General features: G+C 38.7%; 1 protein-coding gene across 1 annotated transcript in view; it reads left to right on the forward strand.

Moving 5' to 3' along the window:
- Positions 1–25107, forward strand: part of cspg4ba (chondroitin sulfate proteoglycan 4ba) — a 41429-nt gene that overhangs the window by 6432 nt on the left and 9890 nt on the right. Inside the window, exons 3-7 of the mRNA XM_041787114.1 lie at positions 2442–6014; positions 6467–6940; positions 9147–9323; positions 17676–17874; positions 21243–21374. Coding sequence (XP_041643048.1) covers positions 2442–6014; positions 6467–6940; positions 9147–9323; positions 17676–17874; positions 21243–21374 — 4555 coding nt within the window. The remainder of the gene's footprint in view (positions 1–2441; positions 6015–6466; positions 6941–9146; positions 9324–17675; positions 17875–21242; positions 21375–25107) is intronic.

Consider the following 25107-nt stretch of genomic DNA (forward strand, 5'->3'; position numbering starts at 1 on the left):
TGTATTAATTCACATCTGGGGGTTAGATGGGCTAATATATAGTGAGCAGAACTGTTATTTATTCTTTTTTACTTTAACTAGTACATTTCTGTACCAAACAAGGTACATCATAAACTAGGAAACCACATACTTTGGTTTAAAGTGTTTTTTTCTTCACATTTCCGAGTTCCAAGATTAAATGGACTGCACCAATACTCCATCATTAGGATGATGACTCATGTGACTTATAAGATCTGTTGTGTTAAAACTTGAGGAGTTTTTACTCTCTTTACATTTTATGCAGAGCATGTTTTACAAACACAGTCATGTTATCGTCCTCTGAAACACCAAAAACTCCCACACTAGTCATGTAAAACCTCTAATAAAGATGAGTAAATCTATGTTTAGTCTGCACTGTGGTCTCAGCGCAGCGGAGGCATCTCCTTTTGTGGGGCTAAATGGCAGGCCACGTTTCGTGACGCCACCTACTGTTTCAGAATGTATAGTCTTGTGGGGGAGCCAACGTATGCTTTAGTCCAATAAGGTTCATTCGGTCTACTGAGAATTTATTCTGAATGAGTCTTTTCACAGACCAGAGAGTGTTTTCTCCTACCTGACGGTTTCGACTGCTCACTCGCAGTCTTCCTTAGAGAGGTCACGTGATGTTGCTGTGACGTGTCTTGTCAGCTGAAGACAGCGCCAAAAATCTGTGTAAATCAGCTGACAAGACACGTCACAGCAACATCACGTGACCACTCTGAGGAAGACTGCAAGTGAGCAGTCGAAACTGTCAGGTATGAGAAAAAACTCTCTGGTCCGCGAAAAGAATCGTTCAGAATAACATATGCCTTAATTATTAGTGGGTTTTACTGGTTACTATTTTTATTATCGGAATAATAAATAAATAAATACAATAGTTATAAAATATTTGCAATTTCAGCCTATAATTTATTGGTACCGATAATTATCGTGCATCCCTACTTACCTCGAACTCCCAAAAGTCAACTCCATGATGATGCTACAGAGAAAAATTAAGGGACAATAAATATAATCAGGAGTGTTTCTTTAAAAAAACAAATTACTTGTTTAGTGTGTTACCAGTCCACCAGTGAGATGAAGAGGCTTTTTATGGGATAAGAAATGCATTGGTGAGTTGGCAGATCAATGCAGGCAGTAGGCTTCATCTTCTGAGCAATATAGACCTTTGCAACATATAAAATAGCCATTAATGCAATAGTTGTTGAGAATCTTCACTCTAAAACAAAGCAAAAAAGTGCTAATGGAAAAATCACGGGAACTGTAATATTAGCCGGATTCATTCAAAGGATGATTGCGTTGTTAATTTGTTAGTTATAACATTTTTACAATTTCATTTAGTAGATGCCCTATTCCACAGTCACATACATCCCAAAGTAAGTACAGTACAAGCAGAGATCTAGACCAGGGGTTGGCAACATGCAGTACTAGTGGCAATGAACAGGGTATGGTGGCAGGTTAAAAAAAATCATCATCGGAGAAACAAAATGGCAAATAATCATCATCATGACACCCTAATATCATTATCAATGCCATGGAAATCAACGATGTCTTTGGTACCAAACTACCAAGTGCAGAGTTATTCACAGAGATCTGGCTCTAAAACTTTCTCAGAAGTAGAAAGGGACTATGTGGACAAAAGTGGTTGGGTAACTCATTCTACCACCAGGGATTACAGCGAAGTCCCCAGGCAAAGACCAAGATAAGGCCTTTTCCCATTTAGCCTAAAGCAATCACCATGGCTGAATAATATATTTTGAAGCATCTCTTTTCAGGTAACAAAGCTAGAGAACTACAGGACAAATCTGAAATATAAATACCCAACAGTACTTGCCCATCACCTCTTAGAAGAGCATAACAACTCAAAGTCACCACACCTAAATATTTTAACATATCTCTGGGCTGAGTGTAACTTATACAAATGAAAAATGTATGCTAACTGTTGGTGCATTATCCATTGTTCTGCCACAAATCATACATTTTTATATACTGCAGCACGCAAGAGTTCCACCTAGTGATCCCCTATGTATTTTTCAGTTTGTCTATAGGAATCTGATTCACTATAATCTACATGGTATGAAGATATTTTGGGGCTTTTTGAAGGACTTGGATCTGCTGTTGTTGGATCTGTTGGGACCAGGGGTCCTCCCCATGGACTTATGTGGATGATCAAAATCTGTTTTTATGCCTTAATTAGCCATTTTAGACATTTAACTCAGTGTTTGAAGTACACCTATAAAGAGTAAATCTTGACCCTCCCAATTATTGCCAATAGACCAACTCTGAGATTCCTTGCCCCCACCAAAAATATGGTACACCACTGAAAATGTTTGTAAGTGTTAAGATGCTGTTTGGTTGCATAAAAGAACTCATTTGATTCCTGAAACATAATCAGTTTATTGTGTACTTTTTTTTTCTTCTCTTAGCTCAAAGTGGACCTCGGATCTGGGGAGCAAGTTTTACATTCAGATAGTGGCACCCAGCTCAATGACCTGGCCTGGCACTCAGTGGATATCAGCCATGTGCAGCAAGATGTCACTCTGACTGTAGACAAAAACTCCCACACGACTGTAAAGATGCCAGGCTTCCATCATGATCTAAACATTGTGGATGGTCTCTTTGTTGGAGGCTCAGGAGGCCTGGATAGACCTTACCTCCCTAGGGACCCGGTTGGCTTCAGAGGCTGCATGGACCAGGTTGTTTTCAATCAACATGATTTGCTTTCATCACTGAGGCCATATACTGGATTCAAGAATGTCCATGAGGTGTCTTTGGGCTGTAGTCCCCAGTTCTTTGCCACTGAGGAAGACCCAATCAGCTTCTTCAGTTCCAGGGCTTATATTTCTCTTCCAACCTGGAACGCCCAGCAGGAAGCTGTATTCGAATGCATCGTGCACACTTCAGCCAAGGAGGGAATTATCCTCTACAACTCTGCCAGAGAAGGGGACTTTGTGGCAATGGAGATTCAGGAAGGGTTGCCAGTAGCCATCATTGGAAAAGGTGGTAAAAAAACTGAGCTCCGCTCCCTCACATTCATCAATGACAGGAAATGGCATTCAATAAAGTTGTTTTTCAGTTCCAAAAGCCTTGAGTTAACTGTTGATGGGGAGATGGTGAAAAGCAGCATTAACTCTCATTCAAAGGGACTTCAGTTTAAAGGTTATCTCTATGTTGGCGGTATTGATGACAGCACCAGATCAGAAGTCAGAAAGATGGGACTAGTCTCTGTTTCTGGGAAGCGTGTTCGAGGTGGTTCTTTCAAGGGATGTTTGAAGAACATTGAGGTCAACAGAGCAAAGATGGGTCTCTCCAACACCGTAGTCACCAAGGATATCTCAGTTGGTTGTGAGCCTGAGAAAGCACCAGATCCGTCGACCACTATTAGCCCAACAAGTACTCCTGCATCCCTCTTTCACTTGTTGACACCAACACCATCACTTTTCATGTCCACACTGGCAAGGGGTTTTGACAGACGATATGGTTCAAATTTTATGCAGCTTAAAAACCTTGTAGTTCCAGAAGGTGGTCGAGCTTCACTGGAGGCCAAACATATAAAGGTACTCTTGGACTTCAAGAAGCTTGGGATTCGACAGTCTCAGATCATGTTTAAAATTCAGGAACAACCGGTTCGTGGTCAGTTAAGACTTGATGTTGACCAGGACCAAGAAGAGAACACCTTCAGCATGTTGGACCTTTGGCATGGAAGAGTTATGTATATTCACGGAGGCTCAGAGGAACTGGATGACTTCTTTGTGTTTTCAATTTTTTCTAGCAGTAGAAAGGAAGTTCCTAATTATCTGAAAGACAACAAGCTATACCGCTATAATATCACTGTGACACCAACCAATGACGCCCCTGAACTGAGTCTCCCTGAGGGGAACCTCTTTGTCCTGTTGGAACACTCAAAGAAGCGCCTGACAACAGATGTTTTAAAGGCTACAGACATTGACAGCAACAACACAGACCTTGTCTTCTCTGTGCTTGGTAACCTGAATGCTGATGCAGGTTATCTGGAAATAGAAAACAACATTGGCAAGGCAGTGACCTCATTCTCATATTTAGACTTGGAGGAATTGAGGGTGTACTATGTTCACACCGGAGTGCGAAACTCAAGGATCGTTTTTAGAGTCAGTGATGGGGAAAAGGTTAGCAACACCGTGGTCCTAAGAGTCATGGCAGTAGCTCTGGAGTATAAGATTGCCAACAACACAGGTCTTCAGCTTATTCAAGGAGAAGCAGCTATAATTGGCACAAAGCAGCTGGCTGTACAAACCAATGCTGTGAAACAAATTGTAGAAATCAGGTATGATATCATTGAACCACCTCAGTATGGAGAACTCCAGAGACTTCACTCAAGTGGTGAATGGAGGCCGACTGACTCATTTTCCCAAAGGCTTCTAGAAAAAGAACGCCTGAGGTTTGTTAGCTCTTTTCAAGAAATCCAGACAATCAATGCCACTGACTTCTTTAAGAGTAAAGTCACAGTTGCTTCAAGGGCAACAACTGAAATAGTCTTTCCAATTAAAGTGAAATGGGTGCGGTACCATCTGGTGAGAAATGTTATGTTACATTTGGATAAAATTAGAAAAGTGACACTGGACTCTGAGTGTCTTTTAGCTTCAGCTGAAGGTGTGGACCTCTCAGAGGATGAACTGTTTTATCGTGTTTTGACTATACCAAAGAAGGGAAAAGTCCTGTTGGATACCACAGTCTTGGGAAAGAACTCAACCTTTAGCCAAAGAGATCTCACAAATCTGAAAGTACATTACGAGCTAGTCGACAGGCCTTATGAAGATACCAGTGACAGGTTTAAATTCCAGCTGGTTTCCAAGCATGCTCAGTCACAAAACTATGATTTCCAGTTTTCTATTAAGGCTGATGTCAATAGTGTGTTTATGAAAAATGCTGGACTCTCACTTCTGGAAGGAGAGAGTAAACTCATCACGAAAGATGAGCTGTTTGCAGAGACTTTGAGCACAAAGGAGATGTATTACACAGTCACTGCAAGCCCTAAGCATGGTAAGCTGGCCCGTATTAGCCAGTCAAACTCCAATGCTAGCTACAGTAACATCTTAACCTTTAGTAATCAGGACATCATAGATGAACGGATTATGTACATCCACGATGACAGTGAAACAACTCAAGATGAGTTTAGTTTCATTGCCTCCACTAGCGAAGGGTTCAAATCTTCCATTGCTGAGGATGAACTTGGATCTAAAGAAGGAACTTTTAACATAACTATTCAGCTGCTCAATGATCAAAAGCCTGTACGAGCTATTGATAAAGTGTTTCATGTAGTAAGGGATGGACAGAGGTTACTAACTATAAATGATCTCCGTTATCATGATGCAGACTCTGACTTTGATGATGGCCAGTTGATTTACACTCGACGTGGGATCCCAATGGGTGACCTGGTGCTGGTCAATGACACCACTCATCGGCTGTTCCAGTTCAAACAAAAAGATCTAGAAGAAAAGCGAGTTTTGTTCATTCACAGAGGTGTTAGCACTGGCAGGTTTGTGCTCTTTGTCTCCGATGGAAAACATTTTGTTTCAAGCCTTTTAGACATCAGTGCACATGATCCTTTCTTGAAAGTTGCTAACAACACTGGCCTCCTTGTTCAGAAGGGGCATTCAGTCACATTTACCTCCAGTAATTTTAGTGTCACAACAAATTTGGACATCAGGGATGACCAGGAGGTTATATACACATTGGATGAAGTTCCTAAGTATGGTGGACTCTATCTCAATGGAACCAAAGTGGAGACGTTCTCGCAGTCTGATTTAAAGGATGGATTGATCTCGTATCGGCACCATGACAGCAAACATCTGGCAGACAGCTTCAACTTAACAGTCAAAGCTAAAGACCTGCGGCTTACAGAGAGAATCAGTGTGAAGGTTTATCTTGAAAGTCATCAGAGGCCACCCATCGTGCAGCATCAAAACATGCTACTGGTGGAAGAAGGGAAGCCAGCAAAGATAGATGAGACTATATTGGAGGTGAGTTTCTAATTATAGGGACAGATTGATAATTTTTAGTCAAAGTTCATGTGAATGATGGATATTTTGGAGGGTTATCTTTTCTTACCATATGAGAAGGACTAGTATTTGATTTTATGTTTAACGTAGTTACGATGTCATGTTTTATCTTCCCTCAAAAACTTGATTATTAACTCTAAAATTATTTCTTTTAACAGCCCGCATCTTTTTGTTTAGTTTTGTTTACAAACAAACACAACACATGCAGCAGCTTATCTTACCTTAAAGACAGGAAAATATGTTCTGATAAAAGGTTGTAGTACCTGTTCTGTCTTTAAAGGCTGCTGAAAGGGTAGAAACTGACCAGTTTATGATGATGCCATGTTACATTGAGAGCAAAAGGAAAGCTAAACCACAGTGACACATGGAACATTTCAAATTTAACCACTGAATATGTTCTCTGATTGATGCAGGTCATTCATGAGGACAACCTGCCATCCGAGATTGTATTCACAGTCACGGCAGGGCCGTCTCACGGCTTTCTCCGGCGTTTTGTGGAAGCTGAGGAGCGTTACATCGGAACTGAACATTCCCCTGTCAAGACATTTACCCAAAAGGACGTTAACAGTGGGAACATCCAGTACATGCAGGTGGAGCCCAGCAAAGTCAACGACACTTTTGTCCTTGATGCCACCAACGGGATCACTGACGTCACTGGCATTAGGATGTCTGTTGACATTATCCCACGCCTCATCCCACTCCAGGTCTCTAATTTCACGCTGAACGAGGGAGCCTCGAAGGCACTGACCCAGGATGTGCTCAAAGTTGTCAGTCAACACTTTGCTGGAATTAATTTCCTGTATAGTTTGACTCAGCCACCCAAGCATGGTCACATCGAACACTCCCGACACCCGGGTATACCCTTAACCTCATTCAGCAGGAGACAGGTGAGATGCTCTTGCACATTTTCATGCTTTTGTTTAATACGAATACATATGAAATCATGCAGGTCATACATTTCTGAAACAATATTTTTTATTTTTATTATTTACCCATTTTCTTACCATACTTGCACCAGAAAAAGTCCCACTAAATAACTGTTATTTTTAATAATGTGTCCAATTAATCAATTGGTGGGATATGATACGAATCAATACGATACGATACAATACGATACGATGTCATGTGTTGTCTCCCTGCATGGGGAGATTTGTCTTTGACTACAAATGTCTAATGAGTAAATAAGTAGATTTCATGTCATTTTTCATGTTCATACCTAGAGACCTTAGCAAGACACTGAGGCTGAATTTGTAGAATTAATAATTTAAGATGGTCAAGTCAACATTTTGACAGTTTTGTTAATTTAAGAATGATTTGGTGGATTGATTTATAGATAATTTTAAAATCCTGTGAGGAGTTTTAACCGGGTTTTAAAACTGAATAAAAATAATTGCAATGTCTTTTTATGTCTTGCAAGAGCAAAAAAGAAGTGATCATTGACAAGATTTATTATACTAAATTGTAATTATAAATGCCTCAGAAAGCTGTTGTAGAGCAAGTCAAGCAATCAATAATATGTATGGTGACGATTTATAACCCAGGTCATTTCAAGAAACTTTTCAAAGAGGGCAGACCTAGACTGCACTCTGGTCTTATTTATAAATAAAGACCCAACATTAATCCACTATGAGCTGAGCACTAAGCAACATCTAGCAAAGTTTCACTGACAAGGAAGGCTTTACTTTTAACAGAACAGAACTAGACTCATGCTGAGCAGCCGTCTGTTAAAGCTGTGCTAGGGTTGTAACGGGATAGAAGGAAAGGGCAGAAAGATAGAAGTGGGAAATGGCGAGAAAGAGAGCGGGAGGTGAAGAAAGAGAGAAGGAGGAGATGATGAAAGATAGGAGAGAGGTGCAGAATGTGATTGTTCTGGTCATAAATCCATCTTCCATGTTCTTGGATACCTTTTTTACACTTTCCACTGCAGGGATTCCTTATCAGTAAGCAGGATGACATTTTAAGTTTGACTTAATTGCAATTAATTAAGATGCACGACTAGTGCACTTTTTTTTCCCCTAGTTTAAGGCAGTTGAAAAACAACACAAAAATAGTCCTGCATGCAAAATCGTGAAAATAATCTGGATAATCAGGCAGCAGACCTCTATGGTGGGGCGTTTGGCTGCAGACCTCTACAATAGAGTGACCTCGACTGTGGGGCGGGAAGTGACATATATTACCCAAGCCAGATACAGAATGATGTATTCAATGACATATTTTTTTCTGTCAGAGATTATGATAAGTGGCTATTTTTCACAACAGCAGAATTTTATGAATAAATATCAAAAATTGACTGAGGGGGACAAATTAAAATTTAACACAACAAAAAACTTAGGAAAACCCAAAGAGGATTAGGGTTAGGCCCCCAGACCCTAAAGGTCAGGGTTAGGGTAAGGGGGATGAAATTAAAGATACCGCAAACTAAGAGAAAGCACAACAAGGGTTATTAAGTCACTTCCCGACCCACCATAGAGGTCTTCAGCCAGATGCCTCTTGAATTTTATCATGGTTATCTACAGAAATTACGAAATTAATCGCAGTTAATGTATTTTATATTTTGACAGCCCTGAAAAAGTAAACACTATTTACAAATGTATAGTCAGTTTAGGCAATTAGATACAAACCCAAAGTCACTCAGAGCAGCTTGAATATTAGTGCAGTTGTTGTTTTCAGGCTTGAATGTAACCTAAAGCTTGTATTGTCTTTTTGTGCTTTTCCAAACAATATGCTTTTTCAGCTTCAGGTCTTTCAACAAGCATGTTTACAACATTTGTTACTTTATAGTCATCCCTACTTATTATGTTTGCGCACTAATAGGTTGATAAAAACAGCATTTCCCTTTCTTAGCTCTTTTACACCTAACCTATCCCATCTGGAATGTCTTCACCCTGAGGTTACCCTCATTATTATTACACTAATTAATTTTACAAATACTAAAAGTAATGTGTTATTTTTTTCCTTATTCATGTGCTATCACATGGAATGAGAGATAACCCAAGAGTCAAACATCATTATTGTTTTCTTCCCTTTTTTAAAATAGTATTTGTAGTCCTTTATCTCAGGTGTTTCCTAATTATGTCTGCTATGTTTAATCAGGTGGAGCATGAATTTATTTACTACGTGCACGACAGCAGCGAAACCTCATCTGACAACTTCACCATAGTGGCAAACGACACAGGCCTGAGGAAGCAGAGTGCAGCACAGACGGTGTACATCCAGGTTACAGCTGTCAACGACGAGCCTCCTGTTATTACAGCCAACCGCGTCCTCAGGGTGAGTTTGCAATGCTGCTCTATATTTAAACACTAACCGTTTTTTTTTTTTTTTTAACTTCCAAGTCTGGCACCATCGCTTACTGTCAGACAATTTTTGTGTGGGCAGTGTTACAAGTAGCTGTGGCTGGTTGGAAGAGGGGAACTATGTTTGCTATGTGGAGGAGGGTCCAGAGGGGCCTGTCTGCCGAGAAGATTTTGACACACATTCAGAGGTGCCTGCAACTTATCTGGAAGTCTATTATGGTTGTAAGGAGTTCAATGCTCAAAGAAATGACCCAAGGATTGAAATAAAGCCCTCACTTTTAGGTTCAATGGTTGCAAGGAGTTTCTTTCGTGGTTTGAAGAGGGAGTTGCTTTACATTGTTTATATATATATATATAATATGTATGACTGGAACTGATATCTAAGACCCATCATGACTTTAAAATTTTAAAAACAAAAGGAGTCAACTGCTGGGCACTGTATAAGGCTATGCTACTTAAATATTTTTGCTTTAATTTTGTCTTTTTCACAGCATCCTAATGTGGAGTTACATGACAGTATTGTGTTTAATAAGCAAACACTGACTATATGGCTCTGGTTCAATCCAGATTCCTTTTACTTTACCTCTTTGTGTCTGCCCAGAAGACCTACTGGTTGTTTACAACCAATCTGTAAAAAGAGCTTGTAATTACATATGTTTTAGGACTCTTGCTTGTAAATTTGATGGAAATTGTCATGTGTGTCCATGTGCTGAGCCATGCCGACTTGTACTCTGTGGGCTTCAGTGGCTGGAGTTGGGTGAGGTCCAGCTGGAAAGAGGAGCTGAAGTATAGCTCTCCATTGTCTGTGCAGCTTTGCCCCAAATGCCTTAGATTCCTCTAGGATTCTGCAGACTCACTGAAGAGACACTTCTTACATGTACTGCGCAGATAGTGAACGAACTGACTCAATTAATCAGATTTCCTGAAGCTGTTGAGGATTTTAGGTCACTGACAGACTTGTCTACACATGCTCTGTTTAATTACGATGTATTAGTCATTCTGATGTGTTCTAATAAAGCTGTAACTGAGTACATTTATTTAATATTACAGACATACAGTGTCCTCTTTCAAAGATCTTAAAATTTTTCAAAACACAGGAATCAATGCACTTTGATGAGGTGACCACCCACAACATGTAATTCCAAATGTGCAGAACTGAATTCACATTAAAAAGCATGGCAGATATACACATTGCCTACATAAAATGCAGACAATCTGCAAACAGCTTACCCAAACGCCTGTCCCAACAGGTTTGTTTGAACTGATTTAAGAGAGATAAACAGTTAAGTGTTAAGGTGTTGGGTGGAAGTGAACTGGGTGCTTACTGTCCACAAGGTGGCTCTCTGCTCCTGCACTTCAGGTTAAGTTTCATACCTGCATTGTTTACTAGAGCTGCAAGATTTCCTGATTACTACTCACAGTCTTTATTAAAGTGAAGCTGTTTTGAAATTGATTAAATGTAACATGAAATTGTTACAGTGTTGAATTAACCCTGAAACAAGCTTGCAGTCAACATTCAGAAAAATAAATGTAGATAGAAAAGCAAAATCTGTGTTGGAATAACAAAATACCACCATCAAAATGCAGAGGTGGACTTTACCATTAAGCAAAGTGTCTGGGTCCCCGGACTACTCGGAGCCCTGAACACTAACTACCCTTTTCTCCTACACTGGCCTGTACTCAGGCCCTTTGGAATTTTAACACATTAAAGCATGGAATATAAAGTTAACTAGGTCATGTTATAGTGGTATAAGAGCAAGCTGTAAATGGTTATTTCAGGTATTTGTGTGAATCCTGATATATTATTCTTTTACTTTTTCCTTTAAAAACACCAAAAACAAGTCTTACCTAGGGCCCAAAAAAGGCTAAATCTTCCACTGCCAAAGTGTTAACTATTTTTCACACCCTCAGTACCACTTGATTTTGTCGCTTTGGAAACTTCTCATTGGCCTATTTCTCTTTCCCAGACATCGATGCATAATACTGTCACAATGTGGTGCTGGTTTGGCACAGCTGGTAATGCAGACCCTCATATACAGATGCCACAGTCTATGGTGCACTAGTTGCAGAGTCAAATCTTGGTCTTTGTGCTCTTTGGTGCATCTTCCCTTACTCTTGCTCCACCTATTTCCTAAATAAAGCCAAAAGAACTGTCACAATGCCACATAGCATACGTTCTGATGGATTCAAAATTTTGTTAGCAAATATTGAACACCCAGGGTTTCTCAGAGGTGCAATGCAAAACTCATCTAAGCAAATATATTTGTCCAATTTCTGTTAAAAAATTTCTAATTTCATTTCACTCAGAAGTCAAGAAAAAATCTTGTTTCAAGTTGAGATGCGGGATACTGGATTTTTGCAAATAATCATTCTGCCAGTATTTCCAAACTCATTTCAGTCTATACCTTTATAATGATACTGATATACAAACATCCTTTACTGTAAAGAACACCAGGTCTGTGCTGTACCAGAATTGAGCTTTTTATTTTATTGTGACTGTTTCAGAAGTAGACCCACTCCTCTCTCTGCTCCCCTTGACTCAGCTTCCCTTTGTACAGGAGACACTTAGTGTTCTACAATTAAAAGAGGGGGGGCGTGCATCTGAATGGGTTTCAGTATTTCAGTATCAGTTAAAATGAGGAAATATTGGTATGTATCTCAGATGTTGGGCAGATATTGGCATAAGTCCAATATTTTGCACCCCTTGTTGTAAGTTGAAACAAGATGCTTTATCCAGATTTGCCAGGTTAATGTAGCATAGAATAGCTGTAATTTAATGTTCTTCACAGAAGTTTGACAAAAACACTTCTATTTTAGCTTTTGATGATCTGAGTTGTCCAACTGCCTTTTAGTTATGTCCTGAGTGTCTTGGGTTTTTTGTTTTTTTGAAAAGCAGTTTGTTTAGATTGAAAGGATTTCAAAAATTACGTTTCTTTTCTGTCTGTCAGATGATGAAGATCTTTAATAGGATAAAAGTAAACAATGATTGTGACAATACTTAATTTTTATCAGTCAAGTCTCACAGGAGTTCATTTAACATGGATCAAAGGTTGTAAGTGCTGTGTTTCTTTTCTGCTTCTTAAGCTGCTGCCTGATGAGCAGCAGACCCCTGCCATGTTTGACTCAAAGGGCCTGTTTGTGCAAATTAATCTCATGTTTCCTCCCTGAGTTTTCTGAGTCACACTGATCATCAAACCCAGAAGACTGATCCTGCTGTGACTTCCTGTTGGGGGATCGTTGTTTTGATGTAGGTATAGTCATTTCCAACACACATTAATGTGTGCAGCAACTGCAAATGTTCTCACATGAGAGGACATGGTGCTGTGCGAGCAATATGATGGTGTGGTGCTGGTGCACCATGTAGTAAGTGATTGTGGTGTTTCAAGGTGTTAAATTAAAAAAGTACCTCATGCTTCTTTTCCAGTAAGTAACGCCTTCAACAAAGTGAGAGGCCAGATTCCCAGCAGTTACTGCTCAGCCTTTAATTTTTGTCATTTAAAGGCCATTAAGACTGCAGTGTCACCCCATATTTAGTGGTTTTAAAAGGTAAAACCTATCCTATGGTTCTTCAAAACTCTCAAGCTAGCCCGGTCAGGCTGCACCTCTGCAGCTGTTTTATAACAATACTTCTTTTTCCTTCTACAACTGTCATCTCTGCAGTGTAGGTTAACCAACATTTCTCACATGCACCAACCATCAGAGACTAATAGTGAGAACTCCCTGTTACATTTACCAGGCTGTTAACACTGAGATGTTGTGATCACACCCTTTAAATTGAATTCTCTGCACCTTGTGGCTAGTTCGCACTTCAGCATGGCCTTAAAAATATCACAGGAAATTTCCCCTCATTTATAAAAGATGCGTATGTGACTATGATAACCAGAAATACTCAAGACAAAGGCTCTGTATTAAGATGGCCTGTAAGCCTCATGTGGTTTGAAGATGAAGACAAAATGCCCCTCTGGCAGGTGCTGTTGCACTTTTGAAGAATGAGTCTGAGCAGTGGGGATCTGCTGGAAGAGCAGCAGCTTCTTCTCACTAAAAACACATTAAACTAACAAATACAGCAGCAAAAATCCCTCAAGACAGTTTAGCTCGCAGCAGAACAGATTCTTGAGTCAGTTTAAAGAAGAAATTCATTGATTTGGAAGTTCAGTTACTATTGTTTAGGAGTTTGTTCTGTTTTCTCTTGATTTTCTCCTGTAGGGGAGGCAATCATGGTGTCTTACACAATTTTATAGCATCAAATGAAGAAGGTACGAGGGATTAACCATAAATGATTGTACCCAAATAATAAATCAAAAACATTTAAAGTACAAGCGTCAATTTTTTCTGACTTACTTCATGTAAGAAAAAAGGTTTTACTTATTCATTTGATTTAACTTTGATTGAAAGGTACAGCATGTGGAGATTTCACACTGAAATGTCTAAATTTGTTGTTTGCAGATGACCTTAGTCACGGAGAAGAACTCCAGATGGGGGGCAGAAGGTGATTTCTGCATGTAGAAGTGCGATTGAAATGCCAAAGTTTTGTGCTGTTTATTTTGGCCCGAGGCTGATTGCAGCCGATGTTAACACTTGTATTTTCACTATTAAAATGTCGGGAATATGACTTTGTTTTACCTAGACATGATGTCAGCGTTCTGTTATTTATAGGGATGCGCTGATCCACTTTTTTTCAGTTCCAACCCAATACCAACTGATTCCGGGAAATATATATATATATATATATATATATATGTATATATATATATATTTTTTTTTTTTCTTTTTTACAATTATTATCGTTGTTTGTATAATGTGTGAGGTTACATGAGGCTGTAGTAAACCACCCAGCTCCTCTTATTAAAAAGCAAAAAAAAAAAAAAAAAAAAAAATTTGAATTGAATTTAAATGTATTCCAAATTTATTTGAACTACTACAACGCTAGCTTTCAATGCTAGCCACGCTGTAGAGAGTATTATCGGGCTAACGTCACACCCACTCTTCTTTTGTTCTCTCGTCTTTAGACTAGTTTTAACTATTCTAAATATAGATTTACATTTAATCGACTTGGTAATTATACCGCTAAGAACATCCTTAACTAATACTAGCTCAGTTACACATAGACTGTCTCGTGTTAGACTGCGGTGCGTTCATGGTCTATCGCGAACTGTAGGGTGGATTTGGATCGGCCACTTCTATCGGTATATAGATTGGTCGATCTATTAATTACGTCCATATCAGACCCGATACAGATATTGGATTGGATCAGTCCCATCCCTAATTATTTGTCCAGTAGAGGGCGCTCTGATTACTTCCATGAGAGACTAGAGCTCAGAACAGCTTGGCTGAGCATCAGATTTTTTGAAGAGAACATTTCGTGTCAATGATATTTTTAGAAATAATTTTCGAAATAAAACTCCCTAAGTTTCCTTTTTTTTTTAGTTCAACCTGCTTGTCCATGAGTCTTTAGGATTATCTAGCTTAACATTAGCTAGCTAAAAACTTTAGCTTAGTCAGTCACAACACAATAAACATAATGGTGGAGTATCTTACAATAATATTACGCTCACGCAGGCAGCCCTAAGAGGAATAGTCACGACCTGCAGGGATGGGTTGGAGGGTGGGGATGGGTTTTTTTACATTAAAAAATATATGTAAAAGTTTAATCGGCTGATATATCGTATATTTAAATTTATTTTTTCCAAATGCTAGTATCGGCCCCCAAAAATTCATACCAGTCAGGCCCTACTGTCTAAAGTCTGGAGGAGCAGAGTCAGACAACACTCACATACAGTCTGTTTCCACCAAGTGAAAAGCTGTTAAAGGGGCTCAGCTAACCTCATATCTCAGAGTAGTATGTAGTCAGAGGTAGGGGCTGCATAGGCCAGTTGGTTTTACTGCTGTGTGATGACTCTTTTTGCTTGAAGTCGACCAGTCATTCATCACAAGATTGGGCATTGACAGTGTGTAGCTCTTGATTGATTTATCTAAGGTATTTGACTCTGCAGACCACAGTTTACTGATAAATGTGCTTCATCACATTGGCATGTCATACCAAGCAGCATCATAATTAGCCAACTATTTGATTGGCAAAATGTTCAGATGGCTGGATCCACCTTCTCCTCTCTGGAGGTCCTAAAGGAGTGCCTTAATATTCATTTGTAGGACCTATTTTATTTTCTATTTATGTCAACAGTCTGTGATAACTTGTCAAATGCCTCATATTATTTTAAGCAGATAGCACCATTATTTTTTTGTTGTTAATACATTTTGTAGGCCTTTGAGTTTTTAATCTGCTTTGAGTGTTTTTCAGTCTTGTCTGCAGAAACTTAACTTGGTCTTAAATGCTGATAAAACCAAACACATGGTCAATACAAGTTCAAATACAAGTAAGCTACCAGGGAACATCCCGACAATTTTAACTACACAAGGCTGACCTACTGAGCTAGTGTCAAAACTATACATGTCTGTGTTGACTTAGTGATCTGAGCAGTACTTAGGATTTTAGAGGGCATTTTTTAGGTGGTCTTATATCTAAATGGATTAGATAAAGGCTAAATTAACATAAAATGGAACAATGGACAGCAAGAACATGGCAGGTAAGGCATAAAGTTCTACTGTAGAAATCTAGACAGTGCATCAGTGTTGTTGTTGTTGTTTTTTTTTTTTTGTTTTTTTTTGTAAATTCTGTTATATATCATATTAGCCTTTTTGTTGTTTGCACTCGCACCAAAAAATCTTTGTAAGCTGCCTGTTGTTAGGAGTATATGGATTATGATTCCCAATATATACTGTATATATTGTTAGTTATTTTAAACTATCCCCTTCTCTTGTAGATTCGTTCATGATTTCATCAATGACTAGTCGGAGTCAAGTCAACTTTTGTCACATGAAAGTTGACTTTAAAAATTCTTAAGTCATGCGATGCTTAGTCAGAGGTCTGCAGGACTAAGTCATTTGTGATGTCATGTATTTTAAAGGTTGGGTGGGATGAGGTCATGTATTGATTGATTGATTTGTGATATCAGTCCCCTTTATACCAGACAAATCAGTCAACCTGTGGAAAAAAATCACCTGTTTTTTTGTTAAGTGTAAGGATCATACTCCGTGTATGTAGAAATGTTCCAATGATAACTGCAGTGTTCAGGGCCACTTAGAGCTGTAACATACTTACTTTCTTCCATCAAATTGATGGCTGTTTGTCTTTTTGTGTGTTAGTATTTATTCCTGTCCAGATGATATTTTTAAAAAAGTCAGAATGAGGTTGTGGGGACTACTAAGATACATATTGCTGAATTCCATTTAGCTTCTTTAGCATACAAGGCTTTGTTGTGTGTTCTGACTCAGTGTCATGGCTTATAGGGACAGAACTGAATAATGTTTTAGTACCTGTTCTGTTCCTATTATTATGAGTCAGAATTCATGTGATAAAGAGATTTTTGTGTCCAGTAATTACAGCGGAATTTGAACCTGTGTGAGGGACGCTGACATGTTATACAATAGCTGCTCAAGCCTGCTGGACAGAAGCTCATCCTTTGTTGTCAGGAGTCTGCATGCTTCAGCAGTTTTGTGTTGTGTGTCAATGAGTTCCTCTGTTCCTTCGTGTTAGCTCCAGGCTCTTTGAATTTACATGGAAGGAGGACCTAAACTGTGGCTTGCCGACACGCTGCGGTTCATCCAACTGTGCTTACAATCTGCATGGCTATTTTTAGTCCCGAGATGTCCTTCGTTTTAGATTATGTCGTAGAAAGTAGCTTGAGAGATGCCAAGAGTGACATTTTATTCCATAGGTTGTTTGTGTCTTTAGGTGCCTCGGTTAGGGATTTTTGTTATGGCAGCTCAGTGTGATGGGGTGATGTGCTGTGTGGTTGAAAATGTTGTGGATAAAGAGAAATTAAGGGGGAAGGAGCCTCTGTTCTATGGTTTAATGCCTGACAAGGATGCATCAGCTGCTTCTATTAGTCTTATAGGTGCCCCACTTTCTTTTTAATGCTTAACATACTCTACATATTCTACAAGTGATTTTAATTCATGAATTAAGTATTTGATTTACCCTAAAACGGTTCTTTCCTGAGGGCAATTTAGTTCATTTTGTCCCAAGAAACTTGGATTATTCAGATCTTTTAAAGAAATGAAAATAAGCTTCAAAGTAACATCCTTTCCCCTTATGTGACTTAACAATAGGATATTTCATTCCATCTTTCAGTAAATGTCAGACCCACATTTGGCTGTCACGTCATATAATGTCAAATAAAATATCTCTGTTGCTATGTCCCTCGAGGTTTGTTGTCATGTGAATTACAGATGGCACCTGCTGTGTCCTTGTCCATCTTGTATCCAGGTTTGGGTGTCCTCCGTGACAGAGATCAGACCGGAGGATCTGAGAGCCCAGGACCATGATAGCCCCCCAGAGGAGCTTTACTTCATGGTGACCCCGCCCAGCAACGGACACTTGGCCCTGAAGAGTGCTCCCATGAAGGTCGTGCTCAACTTCACCCAGGCGCACATTGACCAGGGGCAGCTGCTGTTTGTACACAAAGGTAAAATCGGCTTCAGCCACTCAAATAGAAACCAACACAACATTCAAGAGGAGAGAGGAGATTTTTATTGACAAATAAGGCAAGATACTTTGTGTGAAGGTTTTCTGTATTTGTTAGAATGTGAGAGAAAACTTGCACCTAAGCAGTACAACATAGAAAGGTAATCAAATCAGTTGTTTGGCTTTTATTTAAATACAAAGTATTTTAATGTCTTATTTATTGAATGATGTTAAAAATTCTCTGTTTTTTAACTGTGTAAAGCAGCAGTATTGAACTTGTCTATCCGGGGTTCCCACTGATCCTTGAAAAATCTTAAAAAGTATTAAATTGGACATTTAAATTGGACAGAATTTATATCTCAAAAAGTCTTATTCTTTTACTTTTACCAGTGAGAGGTCTTAAATTTTAGGAGGCACACTGACTAAGACTTGCTTGTATACAGTCTTCATTTTGTAGCCCACATTATAGGATTCAGTTCATTCTTTTTTGCGTATATGCTTATCCACGTAACAGTAAACGACATTGACAGCCATGCAGCCTGTACTTAACTCGTGTCGGCCCCACTCCTCAATTTGAGCGGGGATCAGAGGGGATCCTTCAGTGTTTGAGAGATTTTAGCGAAACGATCAGCTACATGTACTCAGCCACAAACAAAGGACTCATCATTGTTAAAGGCTATGCCAGAAAAACAGCGTCAATGACATGACGGCTGTAAAGTAAGCATCAAGAAGTCTCTGTCCGTACTCATTCCCTCATGTCTGCACTTCCTTCCCGTTCCTTTTTTTAACTCCTACTGAGACACATCCGCACACAATAGACCAATTATTAAAAACAGTTTCTCAATAGTTGATCAGCAAAAACCAGAGGAATCATCTAAAAAAGTATAAAATCAGCCACTGATGCAGGGAAAAGTTTGAGACAGGAGGAGTTAGCATGCTACAGTCAGCAAGTAAGGTTTTAAAATTATTAAGTCTTTCTGTGCAACATCAACATGTTAATCCTTTTATTTTAGTGAAATCAGTAGATTATTCTTTTTAATGTTTGGCTTTATGTAAAGTTAACCTTAGATAGTCTTTGTTTTCTAAGTGTTAAAGCAATTAACAAGGCTTGCTCATGTGTTTAAAATGAAACTATTCAGCTTAAAAGTCACAAATTTAAGTTAACTACAACATAAGCTTTTTTATGATGAATTAAAAATATTTTTTAATTTTTAACTTAATTTTCTCCACAAATAAGTGTGTACATATTATCCAGAATTTAGTGAGTATTGAATGCTCAAAATTTTCTGTGGGATGATAGGGCCCTGTGAAATCCGTTTTTTATTTTTCCAAATTCTGTTTTTTCCGTTTTTATTTTTTTGAATTCCATTTTTTAACCTTTCCAATAATTTTACCATAAAAAGAGTTTCTTGTTTATGTAAATGATGTAAATGTTCACTAATTAAATAGAAATGAACTTAAATTTATTGAAAAAGGGCCACAGTTGGCCCAGGAGCCGTTGTTTGGATAACCCTGCTATAAAATGAATATAACCAGTGTAACAGTCAGATATTTCCAACATTTTAAGACACATCCACATGTATAATCACATCCTAACTGATGTTTAAAATAGAAATGAAGAAATCCCTCTGTTCTCTCAAACACAGAGTGATAGTAACTTGATAAGAAAGTAACATTAAAGTTAAATGGTTAAAAGTAAACCTGTTACCAAACTTTTCTGTACTCTCGCACTCTGTAACAGTCCATGCAGTTTGATGCTGCATTGTGTTTTACTCCTGACTGTAACGGCTCTCTCCTCGTCTCCCTCCATACATTGCTGTCTGTCCGTCTGCCTCATATCAGACCGTTACCTTAATGCAGACACGTATTGGCTCGTTAAGCAACGAAAGGGAACTACAGTATCTACAGGAGGAATTATTAAGCTATTTGATACTGGAATTTAACATCATTTAGACTGTGGGACTTCATAAAATCTCAAGTCCATCTGACTCAAGTTTGAAGCCTCTGAGGGGTGAGTAGGTCTTCAATTTGTGACTTCAGCTGTGTGCCTCGCATGCAGACATACCTCTCTCTATCCTTGACTCTCTGGTGTGGTGAGGTTAAATAACTCAAAGCACGGATGAGTTTTCTTGAATGTGCAATATTATGTCACACGGAACTGCCCGGTGTTGAGCTACATGATGTTTGCCGGTGTTTCTGCAGCTGCTTCGACATGCTGTTATTGTTTAGGAGGGGGTGGAGTGAGTGTTTGTGAAGTTAGGCACAAGTTGTGCCCCGCTTTAGTGATCCCCCCGGAATATTCCTCAGATATACATTTCTCTTAAAAATCAAAATGTTTAGAATCAGCTCAGCTCACCTGCTAAAATTTGTTATAATGAATATTACCACAAGGCAAATTGATAGAATAGAGGCATTAAATGTGACAGAAATCTTAAAATTTGGGCTTTTATGGCTGGAAAATTCCTTCTTTGTCCTATACCATTTGACATTTCATAAGTACATTAGATAAGAATTCCAGCCCAGGTCTGGTGTACCAGGAAATCTCACTTTGACCCTTTGCTGCACAAAAGTGGTATTAAGTTCTCCATGTTCAGGCCTTAAAAACGACTTTGAAAGTCTTTAATTTGATTTTAAAAAGTTTGTATGAACTCTGTCTATCCCCAGGACCCACTACCAAGGTTAGTGCAGTGGTTTATGCATATTTATTTCAGAAAATGATTCTTTTAATATAGCAATATTGATTTCAAAGTCTTGTACGTTTATTTTGATTCTCCCTCATGCTCTTGATCAAATACACTGATGCTGATTGTTACTCATGTTCTTATCCAGCCTGATAAACTGTTGTTGTCGTTCACCTTTTGTCCACTAGAAGCTGCTCTTGATAAATCCATTTGCTTTGATTTGCCTCCTTTTGTGTCCCTACACAGATCAGGTTTCTGCTTACTGTTCTGATCCCTATCTTTGTTTTTTCTTTGCCTGTACTTGTACCTCCAGAAAAGGTTGTAATAACAGTGTTTAAGGGTCTCACCCTACCGTATATACGGAGGAATGTCTCTGTTTTACACAAACCTACAGTGATTTATTCTAAACAGATATTTCTATGAATAATAGGATGTTTTTGCTTGCACTGCAGTTTTTTCTTGGAGACAAACAAAAGAAATGCTGATCTGCTGCTTTTTATGTGTATTTTGCACAAACCAAAGCCAGCATATTTGTGTCTTTAGTCCGGCCAAAAACAAAGTGAAAACATACACTCGTCAAACTGGTTGTTGTTTATTTGCCACAGCAGACAGAATCTTACAGATATGCCTCAGAGTTCATTTTGATAGTTTGAGTTTTTGATTTCATTTCGTTTCACTGAATATTTAGGTGCCATGTCTGGAGGATTCAACTTCCAAGTCAACGATGGCGTGAACTTCACTCCCAGGCAGATCTTCAGCATCACAGCCAGAGCCTTAGTCCTCAGCTTGGAGAAGAACCGCCCTCTGAAGGTGTTCCCAGGTAACTATGAGTCAGACTCATTATGAAGAGATTACTGTGGAAATCTTCCATGCTTTTATTACAAAACTCATTAAAACCAGTGTAGTAGAGGTGCGACTTAGTGGGGACTATTTTTAGCCATAGATTAATACACATGTGGTGTTGTGGTGAATATTTACAACAGCAGGAGGGTGTATATAGGATTAACTACAAAGAAACTGCAGTGGAAATGTTCAGATCAAGGCCGGCTACACACTAGATGATTTTCAGATTTTAAATGATTTTGACAACATGTAAGACCACAGAGAGAAGCAACCAGTTTTTAATGTTATAATCCTTCAGATATACAAACTGTAAAAGTGGTTGCCAAACTTTTCCTGTCAGGCCCCTCTTTGGTGTATTTTTAAACTGCTGCTCATCACCACATAGGCATACACATAAGCATATGTCGATGCATGCAAAACACAAATTCACCACCTAAAGATTTGTAGAATTTAATCCAAACTTTGCAGGCAAAAAGTACATTTTATGGTTTGAGGTAACATCAGAACATCTATCTCTGAAAATAATAATAATGATTTTGCCCCTTTATTTTTACTTCCACAGTGCCCAGATGTTTTTAAACTTATAAACTTGGCATAAACTTGATGCCTTTATTTCTTGTAAGACTTTGAAAGCTTCAGAAGTATGTTTTCTATTCATGAAAATGATGAAACTGGAAAGCTGGGCTCTAAAATTGAATTGAAACGACATATTTTTATCTTAGTACTCATCTACTCAGACTTTCTTTTAGCCCTGCTATAAATATCTGTAAGTAGAGAAGTCAGTTCCCTTTCTTGCTTCCTTTTTATTTGTAGTTCTAAAGAATTATAAGAATTTTTGTTAGCATGTTTGTTACCATGCTTTTTCTTTCCTTTTCTGTCTTTTAAAGAGTTTAAATGTTTCTGTGGGCATATTGCCCATTAATTTTCTGTATTTGTAGGATTTAACCTGCTTTAATGCTCACTTTCTACATCTTCTCCCCTTAATCCCTTTGGCTAAATCATTTAGACATTTTCAACAGTCGAATCCTTACTTTACTGAAATACCAGACTGGTGAATCAGCTGCTGTCTTAGCTAAATGTTTTGATGTACTGTAGCATGCTACTTTTAAAACTCTAGGGCTAAAAATAGACTGACTTGGTGCATGTGTGTCTGTGAGGGCTCTTTAAGGTTTTGTGTGATTTCCAGAGGTCTGGTTTGTGAGTTAGAGGGAGAGGATGCTGTGCGGGCAGAAAACTGCCAACTGGCACGCTCTGCTGAGCTTCCCAGCCACAGGGTGAGTGGGTACTTGAAAAGCTGTGCCACTGTCTGTCTGAGGCAGCCCTGTTTGTTCTTTGTGCCAGGCGGGGCAGAGAGGGAGAGGCGAGCTCTAACTGACAATAAAGGGTTTGATGGGATTGATGGGGATAAAACACTTTTTCACTATGAAAGTTTACATTCATTTTTCTTACTTTCTTCCAAAGTCCTCAAATGTCTGGAGGCTGTCTGTAAAAGTGGACAGACCCTTCACTAAAATAGTAGCACATGCCCCAACTGTGAGTTATGTGTTGTTACAAACAAATATCTAGCTGTATTTCAGGTTGAGGGAGTTATGAGTAACTCTGTCACACTCCTAATACTTCCTCTATACCAGTTATTCAATGCAGCATATTGTAGCTTTAACATAAGAAAATAGTGATTGTTTCACGGAGGAATGGAGACTATGGCTGCATTTCCAGCAAGCAGTCTGGTTCAGTTTGGTTCAGTACTTTACATATGGGTTTACATTTTTGCTGTTAAAAGAGTTCAGGAATGTACCAAAATAACTGCTATGTACTGTCCTACTTTTTGGCACCCTTCTGTTAGGGTACCAGTCATACCTATCAGACCCTAAAGAGGGAGCTAGACTCACTTGATTGGTTGAAAGTAAGCAACTAACACTTAATTTATATAACCCCTTTGAAACACCCAGTTAAAATGTGCTTTACGATAATAATAATAACAAACAAAAAGGGGTACATTTACATAAATAAATCACAATAATAAACAGAGCAAAATTAAAATCAGGCACAATCCAGAAATAAAACAACTGCAAAAGGAATTGTAAGTTAATAGTTACTTGAAGTTTGAACTTTGTTACCTGAAGGCTCGTCTGTACAGACGGTCAAGTTTATTGGGAGTTTATTCCAGGAGTAATGTTCTTTCCCAAAGTCCGTCTTCTGTTCCCAAAGTCCGTCTTGAAATGGGTAAAAGGAGTTTCAGGTATGCTGCCCCTGCAGCCTGGAATCTACTGCAGGAGACTCTATGTCTTGGGGAGCTGGTCTCTTTAAATCTTTTTAAAAGTAGATTGAAGGCATTGGAGGATGATGCTTCAAGTTGTAGATGTTTTGACCAATGACTTTGTGCTCTCAGATTCACGATTTGTTTGACCTGTGTTTATAACTGTTATATTTTATGTTTGTAACCCTGTTCATTGTGCTGCTGCCTTTCTTGTCCAGGACACTCTTGTACATGAGATTGTTGATCTCAATGAGGTTTTCCTGGTTAAATAATATTAAATAAATAAATGTGAACACTGGATGTAAACGTTCTGGTGTTAAGCCATTTGTTGCTACCCATCAAAAATTGCTACTTTGTGGTTCTGCACATGTCTGCGCATGCGCCCTACGCCATCAGCGTCATGCCGATAGGGGTTAGGGTTAGGGTATTCTATAGTGGTAGTCGATAGGTAGCAAAATCTAACAAGGAAGCATAATATGTCAGAACACCGGTCCAGGTATCCTCTCCTGTCCCAGCTGGCATGCCTTTACCTGTGCACCTCCATCAGGGCGGAGAGGGTTTTCTCCACAGCTGGGACTATAGTGAACAAAAAACGCTCTGATCTTAATTCAGAAGACGTGGATCGCCTCATGTTTTTAGGTAAAACATGTAGGAACAAAATAGTACCAACATTTTTTAAATGTTTTGTTCATTATAAACATGATGTCTTCACTGCCGTATGCAGCACAATTTAATTTATTTTTGTTTGACATTTAATTTCTAACCCGTTTTTCATTTTAAAGTTGACCATCAGTACCAAGATAACTGTTAAATGGCTCTAAATGGTGCAGGTAGCTGTGTTTGCACTAAAAAAGTACATAAAAATTAACATGAACTACTTTTGCTTTTAGCTCATTATTATTTCATTGCACTCTGTAATGTAATAATTGAGAGTCCTCTAGTGGACAAAATTGTAATTACACGGTGATTACTGCAACTGAATGTTTTACATTTAAAAAATGTGCATAAATATTCAAATATAATTCAAAATCTGTCAAAAATAATAAATGAAATTCGATTAGGACTGTAGATAAATATTGACATCCCTAGTCCCTGTTGAGTTTGAGGAAGTCGTGTGAGAACCGTGATTTGATTTCCTATAGACATTCACAGAGGGAGGAGGGTGGAGTTTGGTTGCTTGATAGGTAGCGCTGGGTGTCATCTGTGTTGCAGTGGAATTTGATGTTGAATTTATGGAAGATGTGGCCAAGAGGAAGTTAATAGATGATAAATAGTAGGTGGCCCAGGACAGAACCTTGAGGAACACCGGTAGACACTCAAATAGGGGTGGGATTTGAAGGATATACAAACTGACTGAGTTGAGCAGAATGATCCAGATCTCGAAAAAGAGCTGTAATACCCACCTCTAACAGTGAGGCTGGATTGATGTTGGCTGCAGAAAAGAGTTTACTGT

The sequence above is a fragment of the Cheilinus undulatus genome, linkage group 5 (assembly GCF_018320785.1).
Source record: "Cheilinus undulatus linkage group 5, ASM1832078v1, whole genome shotgun sequence".
Classification (NCBI taxonomy): domain Eukaryota; kingdom Metazoa; phylum Chordata; class Actinopteri; order Labriformes; family Labridae; genus Cheilinus; species Cheilinus undulatus.